The sequence below is a fragment of the Dromaius novaehollandiae genome, chromosome 10 (genome assembly GCF_036370855.1).
Source record: "Dromaius novaehollandiae isolate bDroNov1 chromosome 10, bDroNov1.hap1, whole genome shotgun sequence".
Classification (NCBI taxonomy): Eukaryota; Metazoa; Chordata; class Aves; order Casuariiformes; family Dromaiidae; genus Dromaius; species Dromaius novaehollandiae.
Window position 1 is genome coordinate 17,985,579 of NC_088107.1, and position 16,724 is coordinate 18,002,302.

The 16,724-nt window shown below is 37.7% G+C and overlaps 1 protein-coding gene across 3 annotated transcripts; it reads right to left on the reverse strand.

The window, feature by feature from the left end:
• Window positions 1-6,345: 6,345 nt before the first annotated feature.
• ADAL (adenosine deaminase like) lies at window positions 6,346-16,638 on the reverse strand. Of its 3 annotated transcripts, none has more exons than XM_026113446.2 (10): window positions 16,534-16,638; window positions 15,334-15,464; window positions 14,719-14,779; window positions 13,804-13,891; window positions 13,175-13,256; window positions 12,062-12,188; window positions 11,271-11,351; window positions 10,813-10,951; window positions 9,976-10,076; window positions 6,346-8,495 (listed from the first exon to the last, which is right to left on the reverse strand). In XM_026113446.2, the coding sequence occupies exons 1-10, from the start codon at window positions 16,633-16,635 to the stop codon at window positions 8,304-8,306; spliced, it is 1,104 nt and encodes a 367-aa protein (XP_025969231.2). In that variant the 5' UTR covers window positions 16,636-16,638; the 3' UTR covers window positions 6,346-8,303. The 3 variants fall into 3 exon arrangements, with proteins under 3 accessions (XP_025969231.2, XP_025969232.1, XP_025969230.1); XM_026113447.2 differs by lacking the exon at window positions 16,534-16,638 and adding an exon at window positions 16,170-16,393; XM_026113445.2 differs by lacking the exon at window positions 16,534-16,638 and adding an exon at window positions 15,907-16,021.
• Window positions 16,639-16,724: the final 86 nt, after the last annotated feature.

The window sequence follows — 16,724 nt, forward strand, 5'->3', positions numbered from 1 at the left end:
ACTAAACAATGGTAATCTCGCATTAGCTCCAAATTTAACTAGAAGGCTCAATAACGAATGTTTAAATTAAAATTACTATTATCCTATCTGAAGCCAAAGAAGGTACCTTTGCACTTTTATTTAGAAAATTATACTCCTGAAAAACAGCCCAGCTACTAATTTACAATTTGAAGTATACAAGACATAGTTCTGATTCGATTCTTCTTCACTGAATAACTTCTCTGCATCCTTTCCAACTTTCATTTCTATTTTAAGTGTGCTCTTCTGCAGTGGAAATAGTTGCAGTAACACATGGTTAGCAACCACTGTACTGCTGTGCACAAAAAGCCATCAGTCCTGAGGTATCATTCCCTTGCCAACCAAACAGATTCCTGGTTCTTTTCCTTTTACTTCACGCAAAGGAAATCCACCAACTTATGTCCTGATTTCCAGTACTGGTAGAGACACCACAAATAAAGATACTGTTATATTCAGCCTTTTCATCAACAGCAGATCTGCAAGTATCTGACTGACAGGTAAAGAAGATAATCTTCAAAAGAGTGATTCCCTAACTCTAGATTACACACAACAGCACTGTCTCAGTAAGCATCCAGACCATTTTCTTTTTTCTTCTTTATGAGGAATGTTGTTGTCTCATAAGTAATCAGAGTTGGGTTTTTTTAATTTTATAAAGTTACATAGCATTCATGTATCATCAGGTACCAAACAGTTTGAGAACAGTAGTTCAATGGATACAAGACAATAGTTTGAAAACAGAAAGAAGTCAGTTAAATGGTAATATTGAGAGCTATACATAATACTCTGTAATGTTAAAAATCTCTAAGGCACTGTACATGTACAGGAAAACAAAAGAAAAACAAAAGCAACATTTACCACAGCTGTGCTCTTTGAACGAACACGTCTGCATGTCACATTTAACATGTGGATCTTAAAAATCAAATTTACTTCTGTGCAACACTGACAACTTTAAACTAAAATCTTATCAGGCACTAATTATGAGTCTGTTTTGCTATAGAAAAAAAACACCAAACAGAAGTCATAAACAGTTTCCATATTAGTATATTCAGTACTCCTTTGAAAAGCTTAAAAAGTTTGCTTGTTTAATAGCAATGTAAAATATTCCAGGCATGAAATACCTTCTCTCTGGCTACTTTTTACAGTAGCTGGCAAACATTATGGGTTTATTTGTATTCTTACTTCAGATTTTAGACACGAGACCTTAGTTGTGTATCCTTAGAATCTGGCATGGACTTGTAATTTGACACAGACCAAAAAGGATTCAGATTTGGACTCTTCAGGTTCAGCAGAGATGCACAAGATTAAAATAAGGGCAAAATTTGGTTCTTGTAGTACCTAGGACAATGTACTCCATTATTCTGGAAAAAGATCTTAATCTGATGCCTGGTTTGGCAGAGGTATGATCTGTGCCTAACCAAAAACTAATGATCAAACAGGAAATTTTGAAGTAATGATCCCACAATTTGATCCATGAAAGATTCCAGAAACTATGTGTTACCTTTATTAGAGGTATCAATTTTAATCATCTCAGTTATTCATCTTATACTGCAACTATGTGTTCTTTACTTCACCTAAAAAAATTTAGGTGGAAAATGCTTTGTTTATGGCTTGAAGTCGTTTTATGTTTTGTAGCCTTAATGTGGCTGGCATTCTTCAAATCTATGTCAATGCTAGCCTGCAAATAGTTATATAACAGGATCATTTCAACAACATGAATGTACATTATTGTTAGGCTAAGTCAGTTCAGAAACAAAACAAAACAAAACAAAAGGGAGGATTGAGCTGATTTGATGAACATTTGTGAATTAGAATCTTGAATAAGCAGAGGAAAGCAAAAGGCACGAAATAAATATGCACTGATTTTATAAATTAGGAAAATGCCACATTTGTAATTCCAATATTTTAATTCTCTTTGAGTTAGGGTAAATTGATACAAATTCATCTTTCCCTTTGCGAAAGTACTGTTGTGCTTTTGTGTGAGTTAAAAAAAAAATCCTCATTAAGTGTTGTTAGTCATCACCGACCACCCCATTGGGTCATTAGCACCCGTCTGTGCCTATCCTCTTTCCCAAGGCAGCTTGTAAACAGGACTGACATTTCTTTCTCCTACCGCGTGCGTGGTGCTGCTGCTTTACACTCACCGGTATCACCAGGAGTACATTGTGAAGTCACTACCTTAAATCAGTTGCATTGAAAACAACTAAAACCCATCCTCGGTTCAATCACATCAAATGTCTCCCGGGGAACATTTCATCATTAAAGATATTTGGTCTCAACTGGTTTACTGTAAGTTTGCCTTTTCAAAATGTGTATTAGAATCATGTGTATTCTGTATGCACTTTTTATGTGAAAAAGTAAAATGTCTGAAATAATGCAAGCATAAAGTTTCTATTGTACAGAAAAAAATCAGCTTTTTGCATCAGTGGATCATTCATCATTCTGTTTGTCCTTGTTTTCAGAGGCCAACTTCAGTTACTATAGTACAGGTGTTTTTGAAACACAACATGAACAGACCAAAGGTATTTGTAACTAATCAAGTAAGTCTATTTCTTACTTGCAGGCAAAAATATCTGATATTGTTTTATGAGGTAATGGTTTTGTCTCAATTCTCTGAGATAACCAGTATGAAACAAATGAGGTTCTTCCCCATTCCTGTGTTCTAGGAGCAGAGGGACTTTTTGCTTGGCCAAAATGGGACAAGTACAATGAATGTCAAAGTCCAAGACATAATACCAAGATGTGCTACCATATCAGGTAAAGTTGAATTGATTTTAGGTCGACCCAGCATACTAGCCAGATTTCAACAGGTAAATAATCACACATTTTGTTTAGAAATACTTCCATTATAAAGTGGCTCTTGTTTAATGTGTAGCAACTTAGTTATTTTTGTAAAAACAAACCACAATAAGATTAAAATAAACTTAAAATACTTCTATGACATAATAAAGTCACTCAGTGGGGAGAAAAAAAGCTCCCTTGTGTATTAAAAATTACAATACTAATAATTTGTGAGAATCAGAAATAGGAATTGATGTAAACCTATTTAAGAAGTCCAAACTGTAAAACTTGGGAAAAAAATTAACAAAAAATTAAAAGGAAATCATTAGGTACGCTCCATTAACAAATTAATAGTTATAAAGTACAACGCAATACAAGTTAGTACTGCATAGTTTTGGGGCACACCACGAGGACAGAAACACTGAGGACTTTCACTGAGTATCATCCTGTCAACAGACACAAAGCAATTTATAATACTGCAGTGAAGGAGTCAATGTCTAGGAGAGAGAGGAACCAGAGTCCTCAATGGCCTTATCAGAGATATTTTTGCCAAAGCACAGGCTGAGTTCACTTTAAACCTACTTAAAGCTGCAATGTAGATAAAACTGATACCATTTAGTTACACCACAAAATTTCCTATTCACTCTTCTAAAATTCCTCCCTGTTGATCATGCCAATGTGTCAACACAACTGCAGTCTTAAACTGAAAATGAGGTCATGCCTCTTTTCAACACATGGCTTATACCAAGTATATGTAATTAATGCAAACTAAAAATCTTGAAAGGCTCAGCTGAATAAAATGAAACAAGCCTCAACTTTAAGTGAACCTTTAAGATAATTACAGATACGCATCACAGTTAGTACACATGTATGAAATAGAATGATAATTCTCAATCTGTCATGTCTACAAAAAAGGTCTTAATACATGAAGTAAAATTTGTTGTTACATTGTCACCACATCTCCTGAAACATCTCAGTGGAGATTATTTGAAATGTACTTTGCTGTATCCGTGCTTGGTATCCTATTTTGAACAGCGGTATGTCTACTCTGCTCACTATATCATTTTTCCCTAAAGAGAAATTACAGCTTCATCAAAACAGAGGCTAGATTTTTAAGTATATCATGACAAAATCTACTCTCATCATCTTCACATTCCTTAATGAAAGAGGACCTAACACTGCCAGATTTGAAATAAGAAAATATTTTAGATCCAACTCCCAACCTTTGTATGCATGAAGATTACATTACGAGCATGTGTAAAGGTTGCAGATATTGCACTTACCAAAAACTAAGGGTATTCACTGCAAAAACATTTCCTTTTTCAGCCAATAGTCCTGTACTGGACAGAAAACAACTCAGCTATGTCAAAGTCATAGACACCATCAAGCCCTGGAGAACAGCTGGAAAACCTTTTGGTAAGTATCATTTGCTGTTTCATCCTACAGTGGATCCTGCCTGCATGTACTTTAAAAGTTTTTAGTGCAAGTGAAGCAGGATATGACCACAACAGGATGAGGATAACATTTTCAAAAGTAGGTTAAGTTTAACTGATAGGCTTGGTTCTTCCATCACTTACCTGGTTTAGAAGATTCATCCTCATTATAAAACTGACCTAAGACCTTTTCAAACAGGTAATTTTGCTACCATCAACATTTATTTTAGCACTTTATACAGCCATGAAGAATACCATATCATTGCAATACAACCAGACAAAATTACTGTACATGAAATACACTACCCAGCTTATTAAAGCAGATGACTAGGTAATCCTTTTGATCCAGCTTTCCAGTGATTAAATGTATTAGGAACCTACTGACAGTTGTCAGTGTTTTATAAACTTTAGTGAAGCTTCCTAATCATGAAGTGCTTAAGCTTAAAAATAAAAACAAGCAAGAGCAGTTCCTATCCTAGCAGAAGGAACAGCTTCTAGAAGATATACCTCACAAAATACTATTGCTATCTATTTTGGAAACAGAAACAGATTAATAAATTATACATTGAAATTAACTTTAGAACAAAACTCTAATTCTGTCAGCTTTATGTCCCCAAATTTGTATTTCACTAGTTATAGGTAGTGCAAATTGTGTATTACTGCATTAGTTAAGTTGTGTAGGTTGAAGTGTTATAACTGGTGGTTATTCAGGACATGAAGAAGATAAGATACCTATATTGTATAATCATTTCATGAACAATTTTAAGCTAAGTATGCCCATGTTTCCTTACAAATATTAACAATTGAAAGCATGCATTTACTGTTTACTTGCCTTTTTTATTTCCATTTGTGGAAATAACGGCAAGAATTCCAGCCAATAACATATGTTTAGAACATGATTTCTTGGATTCCTCACTTTAGTCACTAAGACAGCTGAATGTACTAGAATTCAATAATAAATACACTATGAGCTTGCAGTTACTCAAAACTCACATGGCTGTAGCCTTACTACAAGGGGGACTGAGGAGGGGTTGAACTAAGGGTCTTGAAGATTCTTCATATAGCTACACTTTCAAAAGATAAAATGGCCTAACAGTTATGGTGGTAATGGTGGTTGAGACCTGATTTATGCCTTCTGCAGTGTGTGACCGATTTACTCTCTGGGCAAGTTAGAGAAGTGGACAGAAGAAAAACGAAACCTTGCTGAACCACCACAACTCCTGCTGTCTTCATGTTCCACTAGTCTGCTGCTACACGTTATGGGCACCTGGCTAAGTTTCACTGGCAGATCAAAAACTAAGCTACATAAAGAAAAGATGTCTCAATCAGTTCAAGCGCAGAAGTATTGATCTATAATTCTTAAAAGATACTCCAAAGAGTTAACTGTCAAAATACTTAATATAGGAAGAGTACAATTAGGATGGAGTTAGGAGCACAGTAATTAGATTGGCAGTACACAGTTCAATCACTTCTTTGGAGCTGGGGACCTATTGCAGCCGATTTTTAGCTATAATATTTCATATTAACGGCTGCACCTTTCAACTTCTCTGTGAGCTTAGAGCTCTGCAGGCTGGAGGAAGCCAGAGTCAAATGTGACAGCTAGTTCTCGCTCTTTTCTACACATATATAAGCAGTCACCTGAAAGTGGACAAAACAAACAACTAAATGCTTACCTGGGACATCACAGAATGAGCTCCTGGCCCCAGACGAGGTACGTTGCTCAGCCAAGACAGCTGCTTCTCTCAGGAGCTGACAGCAAAGCTACATGTGTTTCCTCCAACTGCTGCTAGAAGGTCATATTATTCATTAGCTGGCCTGATAGCTTAGCACGAGTAACATGAGTTCTCAGCAGAAAAACTGTCCTTCGATGAGACATTAAATTTGGTAAGTTGACAGAGTCAGATCCACTGTGCACAACCAAATTACATGGCATTTAAATGCATTTATTTAGATTCTCAGTGTCTACATATTAATATACTACAATGGTGATTTACTTTTTTACTAGATTACTATGTTTTTCCTTTGATTTGTCTTCAGACACTTTTAAAGGAGAAGTAGTGTGTTCAGATACTTTTAAAGGAGAAGTAGTGTTCAACTGAAATACTGAAAACCAGAGTTATAAAAGTGTTTTTTATTAAATAAAGCTACATTAATTATCTCAGATAAATTAGAAAGTTATCTAAATACTTTTTGCATTTAAAACAAGACTATCTATTACACAAGGCAAACACTATCCATACTTATTATCCATACTTAGTGAACAAAATTATTTCATTCAAGATACAAACGTAGCAGATCTCTTTCTTAAGCACAGCACGTATTAACAAAGTGGAGGAATTTTTTAACCTTTCAGTCAATTTTTCAACTGTTATGGAAGTAAACTGAAAAAGAAATCGCAAGAAGAAGAAGAAGAAAATATTACCTCTGCAATTGCTGAACTGTCATAAGCTAACTCAGTGTTTTAACATATTCTAATTTCATGTGTGATTGGCCAGTGACTTCTTCCAATTTAGTAACTAATTTAGATTTCAGGACTTCAGATAGATTACTACTACATTAATCTTTATCCAAGCTGTTATTTCTATTCAAATAATCTAAAGGTACACATATGTAAATGGATATTGATGATCATTTAATTGTTTTAGATTAAAAAATAAATTTCTGTTCAAGCTAATACTCCAGGCTTTATCATCAGAAATACTCTTCAGGTGGCTCAGCCATACTATCTAGTTGTCCTGAGATACAGGACATGTCATCCTGTATCTCAGTAATGTCATCCTCTCATTCAAATAGACTGGTTTTCTGCCTTCAGAACAACCACTCAGTGCTTTCTGGTTTTGCTAGAACTGCAGAAAACATGCCTGGTCATTTTATACTTCAGCCCTCTTAAATTCAGAAATGGTTTCCTGAAGTAACAAAGTTACTAATAAAAGTTTCTAATAATGGCTGAGCTTTTCCCAAAACAATAATCTCTTTGACGAAAATAGGTGGTGGTGGTTCTGCACAGTAGCAGATGAAAATATATTTACAAACATGCACATGCATATACACACACCCTAAGTACCATTCACTGCCTGAACTAAGGAGCTCCCTCTGCTGTCAGGACAAAATGGTGCCACTCAGAAGAAAGCAAGTATACCTCTCAAAACTGACAATTGCTTAACAAAATCTGAAGCAGGTTATATATGCCTCTGTTCAATAAATAACACACACACACACAGACACGCACAGGTGTGCACACGCGCACACACACATACACATGAAGCATCGGTTTCAAAAGCATGCAGGTTCAAGTTATTTTTATTGCTTTTTAAAAGAAACAAATGAGAAATTCGAAAAAGCATTTTAAGAAGTATACCTTTTTCTCCAAACATATCACAATCTGCTAGGAGTTTAAGATTCTTAACTTTATATAGTATAAATATAGTATGGAAGCACTACAAGATACTATGAATACTGAGCGCATTGATAGGTACCACCACATACAGTAAACAATCCACAGCAGGTTTCAGTCATACATAAACATCAATAGAAATAGATGCAATATTTAATTCCCCTGAGAAAAATATTTCATTCTCCCTGAGGTTTTCTCTGTCTTCATGTTCATTCAACTGCTCAAAACTTGTTTCAAAACAAACAAACAAAGCAAAATAAAACACACACACCAAATGTCCAAACTACTTGGTATACTGTTGCCAACAGATACTTTTTTATCCCCCAAATTGTGCCTTTATTTTGTTCTGATTCTGAACTGTTTGTGGCATGATGACAAATTTCAACAGAGTAATTTTAAAAAATGATATTATATCAACTACAGAGAAACTACATGATGACACATCTAGAATTTTAGTCACTGACTGAAAGCCCTTCCAGACAAAGGGACTGTCTGGAAGGACTTTTACTTCTATCCTCATTAACAAATGATGCTTTCCTACATTCTTGATTTTGCACAGGCACAGCTTCGGGACTGGATTCATAACCCTGAGATCTGAAAAAGGCCAAAGCCAGGTACTTCAGTAAAAAATGCTTATTAACTAAGCTAATACATCCAAGATATTTAGAATAACATTTTGATTAATCAAACAGAGTGGGCTTCAGTTTACACCACTGTTCTTTTAGCTTTGATTTTACCATACTTGAAGCAAAGATGTAGTTGATTGATTCATAGGAAAGATCCCACATCTGTGATCGAGTCAGATTAAATGTTTTTGCAACGAGCTCGTATTCCTGAGATAGATCTGTTGCAAAGACGCCTTTATCATCAGTCTAGAGTTAAATTGAAAGAAAAAGTAGTTTAAATTAGTTCTTCTGTATCAAAACAGGCATTTTTACACGTCAGAAACCAGTTTAATGTTATTTTATTTCACGTTTTGCTTCATACTTCTTTCATCTGTTGATAATTACTTCATACCTTATTTGCCCCTTTTTCCTCAAAATTAATATATTGTTCAAGCATACAAGAAAACTTATTAAAGTTCTTGACAACTTGTCCAGAAAATAGGATTTTCTATAAAAATAGGAAGTGTCTATTTTAAGCCATCTTCTGCCCATGGAATACCTGAGCATACTGTTTAATGAGGTCACTACCTGCTTATTCTCTTCAGAAACCTCTTCTATAACTTTAGATTTTGTAATAAATAATAGCTAGAAAGATGGCCTGTTTGGCCCATCAAATGATGCATGCCTGTAAGCTGTGTCAGTGTGTGCGTGCATCTCCTTCTCCTTTTCCCTTTCCTCAAATTTGGGACCTGGAACATATTCTGTATTCCTACATTTTCAGGGAAGAAACTGTTTCACCATCTGCATTTACACAGTGTCAACTGGAAACGTGTCTTGATACTGACTGAAGTATGAGGCTAGCATCTTAAACACATCTGACAGAAAGCAATCTACAGATTTTTCATCTAAAATGATCCAGTCAGAATTATTTAAGGGTTAATGAGATTTCTCATCTGCAATTCAGAGCTCTCATGTCCCTGGATAGAGAAGGGACCCTGCTATGTCTATCCTGTTAAACTTAAGATGCTGTAATATCTCTCTCTCCTACTATTCTTGTTTTTATAGGTTTTTATGGGTAAACAGTTTTCTCACATGACTCTACTGCTTATCTGAACTTTTCACACTTCAGAATATCTCAGAATAACATCTAATTGTGGATTATTTTTCACCAGACAAATATCACACTTATTTGAATAATAACATGACAACTCTATGCAACTCTAATATGCATACATGCCTGGACAATGCTAAAAATTGTAAGGGTTAGATCAACAGGATGATAGGGTGTAAAAACCAGCAAATGCCAGCAAGAGTACCTGGCATCTCAAAATTTCAGGACTTCATTTAGCTGTCAAGAAGCACTCCTAGGAAATTTCTTTCAACACAATAAGTACCCTAGTAAGTACAAGTTTAAAAGCAGATGGTGGACCAGTATGTTTAAGCAAAATCTGTCCATATGCAAACACTTAAAAAGTTCACGGCATACATATTTTACATACAAATAAGATAATCAACTGTGTCTTGCTTTTACAATAAAAACAAAATAAATATCAAGAATTTGCATTTGTACAACTATTTCTCAAAACAGAACATTATGATTTGCTATAAACAGATGGTTTGCTGTAAGGACAGAAATTACAAATAAAGTCAGTCCTGATCCATATAAGGAGATATACTTCTCCAATTTCACACTATTTCTGGTTCTAGGGTCTTTGTCTAAATACATGTTTAAAATCAAAATTCTTACACAAAGCACTGCAGGGTGACCTATGTTGTACCAGTATCCAAAATGGTGTTTGTCACAGGAAGGCACTGTCTGAGTTTTGATGTTTGATGTCATGCACAATTCTAAGGAAAAAATAAAGAAACAAGGATATATATCAAAATAAAAGACATGTTTTTGACACATTAATGGACTTACTTCTGTCCCTGAATGAAAATTCAAATCAACTGTTGTTTCATTCATTTTCAGTGCTTCCAATATTTTTTGAATGTTATGAGTAAAGTTCACTAGTCAATTCCTTCTCACCTACCCTCTGCGTGAACAATTTAGGGAGCTTGCAAACCAGACCCACAAACACCAAACAGCCTTGCATAGTAACTAAAGATTATGTTTTGCTTTTGTTTTCATCTGAGACATCAATTGTTGGTTCCTGCCACAAATATGACACCAGACAAAACAAGGCTGTAATATCATCTCTTCTCTCTATCCTTTTGCTTAATCTGTTGATTCAATACCAATAACCGGCATTAAGATGAAAGAAGAACCATAATTAACACAAATGCGTATTTAAAAATGTACGTGAAGTGAGTGGTAGGTTCATGAAATATCTATTAAAGCCTACCTAGGGGAATTTAAAAATCATCAAAAAGTATTCTCTGATAAAATTTACCTTACATGAAAAAACAGAAGTGTCAGCTGTACAACTCTATCAGTAATTTTCTCGCATACCCTTCCATGGCAATATCTTTTTAAGTCAGCTCTGGTCACAGAAAAATCTTTTAGAGTTACTGGATCAGCAGTAAGCATGATATCCTGAAGTCTAGAGATTGCCAAGTAATTTTCTGATCTTACTTTTCTTACCAATAGGTATATGATTCTGTCTAACAAGTGGCACTAATTCTTCTGAACCTGTTGTTGCAGAGTTGAGAAATGTTCCATGTCCAATTCTGTCAGGAGGCAGGCCAAGAAGAATTTTGGTCTCCTCTTCTTGATTTGGAATCTAGAGAGGATATTTTACATTCTGTCACAGCAGCACAAAATTGTACAGTAACAAATTATATCCAAGTTAGCGTTTGATTTTTGTAGCATGCTTTATCAAAAAAAAGTGTTAATGAAACTAAATATCTGCATTACTACCTCTAGAGAGAGTAGCAGCGCACAAAAACGACTCAAGATGGAATTACAAAACAGAAAGAAGCCATAATTCTAAAAGTGTATGTAAAAACAAATAGCTATTTGCAGTTCTAAAGTACTTTTAATTGGAGGCTTTCAAATCAGCTTTAGCCTAAATTGCAGAGAAGAATAAAAAAAACTTTCACCTCTGAAAGATGCAATGCCAGCTTAAGACCTGCTTTTTTCGCTTCTGAGAGGGGTTCCAAAAAATCTTGACCATGTCCTGCCTTGAACACAGAAATACATCATCATTCTACAGCTTATTTTTATGAAAGTCCTCCAGTGATATGACTGTTAAGAAGTCCAGCAATATCAAACACTTAATCCAAACACAGTTAAATTTTAATAATTTTTCTTTTTCCAATACTTCACTTTCGAATGCAGTGAGTTAGCTGATGTTCTGTTATATGGAAACAATTTAGTCAAACTGGCCAAAAGTCAGTAGTTCAGATGATGCCCAACGCTGACTTGAGCCAATTAAGTCTCGATTTTGATACCTATTTCACAATTATCACCTAAAGCTAAATGTATTTAATTTCAATTTGACAGCTATCCTTAAACATCTCTGCTTTCTTAATAACCAAAGAGTATACAGTACTTCTAAACAGAATTTAAACTAGTGTCAATTTTCAATATTATTTAAGTTACCTAAACCCCATTGATCTGACTGGGACAATTTAATAACAGACACTTCCCACATAAACACTGCTTTTCAGTGGCTCTGAGTATCACGCAGTAAGCGATTGATTCTTTGTTAGAGCATCTGCCCCATATGGCAACAGGCATAAACCCTGTAGTTTGAACGGGTTGCTTGTATTCTTGCTACCAACAAACGCAGGACAAAAACACTTAAAAGAATAAAGTATGACTGGATCTGCTGTTCCACAACATTGAGGACTTACCTTCAAGGACAGATCAAAACAAAACAAAAACTTACGGTGGGATCACCACTGAGGTCAAGTCCTACTACAACCCCATCAGTGGAAAGAAGGAACTCTTCAGCAAGTTTAACAGTCTGCTTCGCAACTGCAGGGCCACCTCTTCTATTTATTGCTATTAATAATCTAGGAGATAAATGTACTTATTAAGTTAACTACAAACTGTAATAACAGGAGACCAACTAATCTGATACCAAAAAAAAAGACACTTCATCCATGGTTGAGTACAGAGAGTATTTCTACAGGCAATTGTTCAAGTAACGGAGGTACTGACGTGCAGAGGGACAACCATTACAATAGCATGTGCTGCTGCTATCATCAGGGATTATTAGGACACTTTGTACCACAAAAGGTTGGTACTAGAGCTATTTTCATGATATCTTCCTTCCTGTCCATAGCACTAGAACAAATGACAGGAATTATCCTGCCACCAATTTCAGCTTACACTAATACGTCAGCCTGTGAAATGCAGTAGCTAGAGTGGTGGGAGGGCAGGGAAGAATACTCTGCCCTTTTGCTGCCTGCACTGCCAGGGAACAAGCTCTGACAGCAGCAGGCATGAAGGATAGGAGTTCTTCAACTTCCACAGGTAAATCTGACGGGGTCACTCCGGAGAGTATAAAAGACAGAAACAGGCTCACCGTCTCCAAGCAACCACAGACACCTGCCAAAACCCTCCCACCAATTGGAACTGCCTCTCCTTTAGGGCAGGTTGCTTGTACAGCTAAACCAGCAAAAATCTTCACAGTGAACCTAGGCCCTGATAGAGGGGTCCTTAATGCAGTATCCTCCAAAAACCACTGCTTTTCCTAAAAATGTTGCAGAGAATGCACAGCTGAAAAGTTTCACTCAGTTTCATTCTCTATCGGTAAAAAAGAAGATAAAGATTCATGTTTCCATATGAATTATCTGATTTATATAGAGAACTGTATAAAAGCATTAGTCAAATTGTAGGTCAGCAAAACAACCAAAAAATAGAAATCACTAAAATTCCTCTGGTATATGCATAATTTTCTTTCCTACGCTGATGGTTTGTACACCTCTCAGCAAACCACAACCAAACATCAGACTCAGCAAAACCTTGAAACAGAGGCACTGTATCTGTTATTTACCTTACATCTATATCCAAGCCTTCTTCTTTACACTGCTTTATACCTTCGAGTACAGTCTCAACATACATCCTTTTGGTCATACCTACAAAACAGATATACTCTTTTTGAACCAACATATTTGAACTAATATCATTAAGTCATGTTGCAATAAGACCCAGTTCTCTAGCCTCATAGTTTCACTCTCCACCCTTGATTTTGCTCAATGTTTTTCTAATTTGTACAGTTCTGATTCTATTTAAAGAAAAACACAGATTTATTTTCAAGCACAGATTTGGATTAGGTGTCCTCCTGAGCATCTGGAAGAAAGAAAATAATTTCGTATGAACCAGAGATTAACAATAGTTACTTCTCTGCTGCATTTATATTAAACCACACATAAAGGAAAGTAAAAATGAAGTAACTAAAAGAAAATATATTAGCTATTAAAAGAAACAAAATCCAACATCCTACTAAAGTGAATGGCCCGAATTCCTGGATAATGGAGTCAAAACAATGCACGTATGTCCCCCCAAATCTATATATATTATATTTAAAGTATATTTTCACTGAACCAACTGAATTTGACTTGTTACTAACACAATGTTTTATAGTACAATCAGACTTAAATTAAAAATTAGAACACACTATACCTGTGGCCTTTTCTTCTCTAGGAGTGCTCCTCAATTCCAGATACTTGACACCATCATCAGCAAATTCTTTAATAACATCTTTAGTTATCTGATTAAAAAACAGCATACTCAACATGATGAAAGTAATGCTTATAATTGGTTATAGTCTCTTTTGCAACTTAAAAAAACAGGTGAAGTTTTTGGGGGAAACATTTGTATAATTTTCAGGCCCCACGTGTTTCCATCACTCTCCATCTCTGGAAATATTACCCACAGAGGGTAACTTCGGTTCCCTCAGCAATACTCAGGGAGCACAGAGAGGGTTATGACAAATGAGAATTTCTGTGTCTGAACAAGAATACCCCGCAGCTGGCACAGTCACAATCCCTTTCACAGCTATCTACTGTTCTGAAAGTTGAACAGGCTGCTTAAAAGACCCCTTTACAGAAGGAAAGATGAGGATGCTAAAGCACTTTTTTGGCCCTATTTTCATCACACAAAAGTCTGTTTTGTAATCTGTGGCAAAAAAAAAAAAAGCAATTCTAGTTCAGTAGTCTTGGCATATACCAAGCCACAGAAGAACCAGGAGACTACTGTAAATCAAAGCTTCGATAACTATGAACAGACATTTTTAAGTCATTATCAGTCCAAGCATCTGAGAGCTCAGAATGACCACCATTCTGGAAGCTTGATGCTTTAAAGAAAAAGAGTTAAATGGAGGAGTTACATAAAATCCTGTATTTCTAAATTTTCATATTTTACAATACTGTTTCATCTCCAGTTGAAGGAACCATTGTTGATATCATTGTTATTCAGAGCCCAATGTTGTTAAACCAACTATTTTTGTTTTTATGTAACACTAGCCTTGTTTTCAAAAAGGAAAGGGAGATGTTTTTGTTTGTTTGCTTTTTTTAAGCTAAGTTTTGATTAACTTACCAGTAAAATATCTTCAGTCCTAGTGGTAATCTGATAGATGATCTGGAACATCTGAAAACATCTAAAACAAAACGTTAGAGAATTAATTGGATGAAAGTTGAATGGTAAAATGATTATTCAAAAAAATAAAGTCTATACCTGGAAAACATGTATCCACTATGCTCAGTTAACCAGCCTCTCCGTAGCTTAAAATACACGCCCACTTATAGGACGAGCAAGGCCATCTTAATAGCCGTTTCTGATTTTAGGTGCTAACAATTCATTTTCAACAGAAATTATTATTACATTTACCACAAACTATTTAAGCACAAAGGAAAACATGAAGTTTCCAAATGAGGAAACCATGTGAGTCAATTTTCCCTAAAGAGCCCATGCTGTAAGTGAAACTCTTCAGTCCTTTAAAAAGGAAATTAAATTTAATCCACATGACATTTCCATTGAATTTGCACATGTCTAAGAAACGACTTTATAGATGAAAGAAGCAAAAAATCTACACGACCATACTGTAATTAAAACTTCAGCAGTCAGAGTAGTGCAATATATTTCTCCATCTTGAACTTGGTCACAAGAAGCTTGGTAGGGGTTCATCCTGCACACACACGTATGTACACTCACTCATCCAGAGTTCTCTTCTTCCCTTTGTCGATCACGGTCATTCCGTTCTGGATCTGAAGGTACGGTTTCTGTGCCATAAGTTTCTTCATAGTGGCAGAACTGATACAGCCGTTCAAATGAGCATGAAGTTCCTACAACAGAAAGCCACAGGATTTTTTTTCCCCCTCTCAGTGCAAAGAACAGCTTTTACATCTTGTTTGTATTATAGTTCTTGCATCCTACATTATTGTTTCACTCTAAGTAAATAGGAATTATCTCCATGTTTCGCTAATAATGATTGTTTCCTCGATACGGATCGTATCCAGCACGGATACGGCCGAGGGTGTCCCGTCCGTCTCGCCCCCGGGGAGCTGCCGTCGGCAGGGATCTCAGCGGGAGCACGGCGGGCTCGGGAAGGAGCCCATCGGCTAACTGCACAGCTCCGGGGGAGGAGGGAGGGAGGGAGCAAATATTTTAGTATTAAGAAAAAACTATATGGGATTCAAGAACTCTTTCCTCATCAGCTAAATGTTAAATTTATAATTTCAGAGTTCTACACTGTTTGAAAACAGCGACATTTTTATACCCACTCACCTTTCTCCATACTTTGAGAAGGTAACTCACACCCCAGAAACGCAGCGAGACGCTATCGCCACCCATCAACAGAGCAAGGACTGAGCAGTCGCTCTCCCTCGTCCGGGGCCGAGCTCTGCCGGACCTTCCCGTGGCCCCCAAACCCTCCCCGCGCTCCTCGTCCCCGCTCCCCGACCCGACCCCAGCTCCTCCGACGCCCCCCGGCTCCTGACACGGGGAACAGCCCCCCGGCGCCCCGCCCCGCCCCGCCCCGCCAAGGTCACCTGCAAGTCACCGCAGCGCCGGGCACCCCTCGCCCTCCGGCCGGAGCCCCGCCGATAGCAGCGCAGGGCGCTGCGGCAGGCGATAGCGCGGGTGCGCCGAGGCTGCGCCGCGCCCGGCGGGACGCCACCGCGGCCGTAGCGCGGGGCTGCCCCCCGCGGGGGAAACGGGACCGCCGGGGAAAGGAGGATGGCGCGGAAGTGATTTAACCGCAAGCGGATCAGGCTGCAAGAGCCGCGAGCGAGCCGGGCAGCAGCGCTTTAAAGCGCTTGTTCCTCACGCACAGCGACGGGCATCGCAGGGAGCGTTTCAGAGCGAGAGGACGCTGCCCGGCCCCCGCCCCCGCCCCCGCCCCGCGGCGCTCACCACTTTGGGCAGCTCCCGGTAGAAGCGCAGCTCCTGCTGCCGCTCCGCGCCCGCCGCCATGACGACGCCTGTGCCGGGCGGTGGGCGGGCGGGCGAGGACATGGCGGCGGCGCGGCCCCGCCCCCCGCGGCGCCCTCGGGCGATCCGTCACTTACCGTTGGCAGCAGCCGCGGCCGGGGCGGCCACCGCCC

Coding starts and splice junctions, on each gene's coding strand:
- ADAL (XM_026113446.2), bottom strand. CDS start 16,635: ATGTCCTCGCCCGCCCGCCCACCGCCCGGCACAGGCGTCGTCATGGCG. Junction 11,352..12,061: donor ACCTCAGTGGTGATCCCACC/GTAAGTTTTTGT, acceptor TCTGTGTTCAAG/GCAGGACATGGTCAAGATTT. Junction 10,952..11,270: donor TGGCATTGCATCTTTCAGAG/GTGAAAGTTTTT, acceptor TATCCTCTCTAG/ATTCCAAATCAAGAAGAGGA.